At 33.2% G+C, this 5,095-nt stretch overlaps 1 protein-coding gene and 1 long non-coding RNA gene across 3 annotated transcripts in view; both read right to left on the bottom strand.

The window, feature by feature from the left end:
• Positions 1-5,095, bottom strand: part of LOC116185315 — a 12,782-nt gene that overhangs the window by 3,675 nt on the left and 4,012 nt on the right. The window contains exon 2 of the long non-coding RNA XR_004150134.1: positions 4,037-4,038. This is a non-coding gene — a long non-coding RNA (uncharacterized LOC116185315). The remainder of the gene's footprint in view (positions 1-4,036; positions 4,039-5,095) is intronic.
• Positions 110-3,390, bottom strand: LOC102673983. Of its 2 annotated transcripts, XM_006613579.2 has the most exons (4): positions 2,993-3,390; positions 2,256-2,483; positions 1,428-1,639; positions 110-1,071 (listed from the first exon to the last, which is right to left on the bottom strand). In XM_006613579.2, exons 1-4 carry the CDS (start codon positions 2,993-2,995, stop codon positions 363-365), a joined length of 1,152 nt encoding a protein of 383 aa, XP_006613642.1. In that variant the 5' UTR covers positions 2,996-3,390; the 3' UTR covers positions 110-362. The 2 variants fall into 2 exon arrangements, with proteins under 2 accessions (XP_006613642.1, XP_006613641.1); XM_006613578.2 differs by lacking the exon at positions 2,993-3,390 and having other exon boundaries at positions 2,256-2,540.

Genomic DNA, 5,095 nt, shown 5'->3' with positions numbered 1-5,095 from the left:
AAAAAAAAAAAATATAATGTGCCGTACACATAAATCATGTAATATGATTCAATAACTAATAAAAATATTCTTTAAGAATGATTAATTACACAGGAACATAATTAAAGAGTCTATTTACAATACTCAATATCTACAATAAAACTATTCAATCTAACTAAGATTGCATTGTCAAAATATTATGCGATATTAAAACAAATCTCTTAAATCATGAACAAATAAAGTCTAATTTTTTTACAACTCGAGGTCTCAAAATTGAAGTTCTCTCTTAAAACTACTTTATATCCGATCGATTGTCTCTCCGTTTCGAAACGGTTTCGATCGATCGAAAAGAATTATACCTAAAAGTTCATACGTATACGTCCTTACTTCCGCTCGACGTTCCGAAAATCGTTACGAAACCCTGAACTCGATTCTTTAATGAACGTCACCTTCACTCTTTTCCTAGTGAGCACACCGTGCACCGGTGATGGCAAACCTTTGCAATCTCTACCTTGCCCGGACATTTGTTCCTCTTCCTCCTTCTCGATCTTCAACACTCTCTTCTGCCCGCAATTCGCTACACTTCCGGTGGATGCGTTGCTCGTTACAGGCACGCTTGAACAAGTCAAAATACTCGAGCTACTTACAACCTGTACGTTTATCTGAGGCGACTTTGGAAAAATCGAAGATCGTGAACCAGGGGGTCGCGTTAGACTTCCGTTGCCCAATGGATTCGCCGTAAGAGAATTTTGCGCAACGGTCATTGACGGTGTTATACTTTTTTTGCAAACAGAATTCGGTACATTATGGCCAGAAGGCGCTATCATTAACAAGTTATTACCATTTTTATCACACACAATGTGAGAAATCGTATGCTGTAACTGTTTCTGGCCGGTGAAGCTCGTTTTATATGCGTGATTTTCGGTCATTTGTTTCTCTTGCTTCAAGTATACCGTCGATTTTCCGTGATGGCTCGTTGAATTTTGAGCGTTGAGATTGGGCTCGCATTTTATCCTGACCTCGTGTTGCATCCCCTCGTTTCGCTCTTGCGACTTTTGCCATTCCAGAACGTTGCTTAGCAGTTGTATGTACCTGGTAAATATAAAATTTTAGAGAGTTTTGCATTGAGAAATGTGAAATTCGCGTATCTTAATGAGCAATAAACAATTTTGTTTTGAAACTAAAATAGAAATTAACTAAGCATATCAAGTTGCATAATGAATATTGCATGTTCACCGTTTTAAATGTGATAAAAGATACGATTTTCAATAATTAAGTTATTTTTGACAATTATTAAGTAATTCATCGTATGAATAAGATTCTTTGTCAAAAAAATATTGTGCGAAGATATATTTATGTCATTAAACGCGATCATGCTGGTTCAAGCCACGTAGAAGAATTACCTATTCATTGTTTAAGAGGTTCATTAGATTCGTTTTAAAACTTACTTAATCGCCATACGCAAGATCTCGTTCTTCGACAATTTCTTGTCCGGTGGATGTGTAGGGACTAATTTTCGAAGCTCGGCGAAAGCTCCGCTAACATTCTGCTGTCTCCAACGTTCACGACTGTTTGTGAACAATTTTCGAACACCTAGAGTCCCTGCTCGAGACGTAGGCGAGCCAAGAAGACCACTTCCAGAAGACGAAATACCATCTAGCTATGAAATTATTACTAATTTTAAGAATCATCGTAGCTCAACGTTCCAATTTTTCTTATAAAAATTCGACAATTATTACAAATTGTTGCAGATAAAATGACCGAGTTCTTAATACTCACTGTTTATGATTCTCTTAAAAACAATATTGATTAAAGTTTTGTTTAAAAATGTTCATAACATGTCCATGAAAAAGCAAAATTAAAATTCCTTGCTTTATTTTTAATATTTGTATTTGTCAATTTAAATTTTTCAATCAGTGACGTAATCTTTTTAAAAGATTCTATTATATTATATATATCTATTATATATATTATATAATGTTACTTGTATTTTTTTACATCCACATATTAAATTTTAAATTTATATAAGAAAATCACTCGAATTCGATGTTATTCGTCACGTGCAATACCCAATTCGTTGTTATCATCAAGCAATTAATTACAATTATACACACAACTCATATATCAATTATCTTTAAATCGACACGTAAAACCTATTAAATTGATTGATTTCACACACTTGGGAAAAATCGGTCATTTCACAACTCGCAACGATCCGAATAAAATAATCGAATAATCATTCGCTATTTAAGATGAATTAACAGAATTTTGCTCACGGAATTGTTTCGATCTCGCCGTTTCTTTCCTTGCTCCTCTTCCTCGTCGGTGTCATGGGAATAAAATTCATCCGAGAGCGTCGCTTCCTCCTCCGTGTCCCTCGACGTGCCTGGAGAATCGCCGACTTCCTCCGCCAGTTCTCCTTCAACGGACAATAGCGAGTCCGCTGGAGAACCGTTCTCCGTGTCTACCGTGCCTCCGCCGCAGCCATTGTACGTCAGCATCGACTGCAATTTATTAATTAATCGTCTCGACTTCGCTCGGATCATATTAGTCCCGACTTTTTCGCGTCGCACCTTCGAAACCTGCACGATCGTGCGCGATGAGTTCAAGTATAATAACGTGAATTCAATGTGATCGAGATGAGAGAGAAGAGGATGAGTGACAAAAGATGCGGGAAATCCGGATGAATTATCGTGAACAAAATTAGATTAAATAGGCGCCTACAGGATGCTCTTATCGCAACCTCTCTCCGAGCTTTCGTCCCTGACATTCAATAGGCTAATAGGCACGGATCAGCTATATTATGTTTTATAATTAATTTGAACGTATTATGAGAGGAAAAAGAAAGGATGTTCGGAAAGCACGTATCTTGATGAACAATTTTTCGAGATTTTTTTTTTTGAAGAAAGCACACTCGTGGAAGAAATTAATTCGTCATAATTTTTCAAAACGAAAATCACTCGTAAATAGTCAATATTTATTAACACGAATGATTAATAAGATAGATCCTTACCATTTTTATTGGAAAGTTTATTATAGTTCACTTTCACTTTAACACTGTCTCATTTGGGATGCGCGACACGTTGATATAAGTGTCACTCTTGACTTAAAATAGAACGAAAATTGAAGGATGTCAACAGTTTTCTCAAGGACACGATCGTTAGTGATTTTAAACCGACTGGCGAGTTCAAACGGGACGATTTAACTAATAGAAAGTGTAGTACAACCCCCGAGAAAATGAATTTTGCGAAGGCGGAGCGCAGGCCTCATGGGTGGAGCTCCTCTCTGGACCGTCCCATACTGTTCCATGCGTATCCAGCATCCCCCCAAACACCCTTAGGTCGCTGTTAAACCCCTAGGTACCAGGACGAGAAGAAAGAAATATTGATTGTTCACGGTTCACTATGAAAAAAATTGTATAAAAAATTGTAATTGGAATATATAGATATGCATAGTTATAAAATTATATTAACCGTTTCTCAAACGAGTTAAAGTAAAAGTGAACTAAAATTATGTAAAATTATTTCGTGGTTGAAACGAAATTTCTTCCTTTTCATGTGATTCTAATAATAATATCTAAAAACATCTTTTAACATATTTTCTAACATATATTTTATAGAGTATTTCTATAATCGCGTAATAATAAAAAAAAAGGATAATTTTTCAAGGAAAATTAGGAAAATTAGTATGATATAGTAAGAATTATTTGTTACAACGAAATAAAGATTATTGTACGCTTATAAAGAATTTTAGAATTATTTTAATTCATTATCATTAGTTTATCGTTATATAGAATAATTAGAAAGATGAAAAACTAAATCAATAAAATATATATAATAAAAATTTAAAATAAGTTTAAATAATCTTTCAATTTCAAAATAAACGATTTTGATCGTCAATACGTGTGTATTAATTCTCGATTTAACGGATTTTGATGTAGATTATTTCTATTTATATTTGTAAACAATGTCTTGTTCATTGTTCGTTAATTCCATCAATTTATTTAATTTTGAATTTTAGAATAATCTTGTAAATGAATGTAGAATAAGACAACCACTTCTTAATATATTTATTTTTTTATTTAATATAGAAATTGTTCGAAATATTATTTTATGTAGATTCGTTCACTTTGAATCAAATTATTATGCATATCTGCTAGAATATCTTTTTTCTTAAAACTTTTCTGTAAGTCTGATATAAAATATATGATTTCATATATTTTCACTTATAAAATCATTCTAATTATGAAAAAAATTAGAGATAACATTAACAACAAACAAATCAATATAAATAAAAAAAAAGATTGAATATATGTGAAAATTTTATTCTACATTGAGTAAAATTTTTCTACTTTTCTTAATTATTTAAAACAATTCTAAGATTCTTCATAAATTAAATTTACCATTAAAGTTTCCAATTATAATACGTTTGATATTTAAAAAATATCTCCTCGATAAAATTTTTTTACATCGAAAAGTTTCTTTCTCCCAAGTTCCCAAACAATTAGATTCTTATTAGCCGAATCCCGCAGAGTCAACGGGGGATTCTGGGGGAGGTGTAAAAAAAAAAGGGGGAGAGACGAGCCTTGTTTAATATACATTAGGGGTTGAGAAGCCCCTAGCCTAGTTGTCAAGTGGCCACCAGCCACGAGCTGTTTTATTGTGACACCTCCGAAGGGTGCTACAGATTTTCCAGCGGGATGAATCGAAGAGTGTCATATCGTGCGAGCCCGATTAAATGATTAAATCTCTGATCGTGTTCATTCGAGCGCTATTACCGGCCAATCTGCGTGGGAGCTAGATAATTTCGTCTAAACTCGAAATGACTAGAGATAAATTAAATTAAACATCGTATACAATAAATTATTGAACGTAATTTGGCATGTCAATTACTGCGTCACGTTGCATCACTGTATAATGTAATCGTATAATTTTACAGAATCGACTGGTTTATATATTAATTATACTGTACTAGTTATAGATAAATATATATTTTGTTAGATAAGTGATAAAAATAATTATGTTTAGTGTTATTGATAATATTATTGAAATATCAATGATTTAATTCGTGCAAAAAACATCGTAGCGAAAGAACGTTTGCGTAGATGAATGGTTTA

This window comes from Apis dorsata, unplaced genomic scaffold, assembly GCF_000469605.1.
Source record: "Apis dorsata unplaced genomic scaffold, Apis dorsata 1.3 scaffold_157, whole genome shotgun sequence".
Taxonomy (NCBI): domain Eukaryota; kingdom Metazoa; phylum Arthropoda; class Insecta; order Hymenoptera; family Apidae; genus Apis; species Apis dorsata.
Note: the sequence above shows the minus strand (reverse complement) of the source record. Positions and strands in the feature narration are given on the sequence as shown.

Bases quoted from the DNA above. Each gene is read 5' to 3' on its own strand.
- LOC102673983 (XM_006613578.2), bottom strand. From the start codon at position 2,525: ATGATCCGAGCGAAGTCGAGACGATTAATTAATAAATTGCAGTCGATG. The intron at 1,640-2,255 runs GTGAGCAAAATT...ATAATTTCATAG, and splicing joins GGCGAGATCGAAACAATTCC to CTAGATGGTATTTCGTCTTC. The intron at 1,072-1,427 runs GTAAGTTTTAAA...TATATTTACCAG, and splicing joins ATCTTGCGTATGGCGATTAA to GTACATACAACTGCTAAGCA.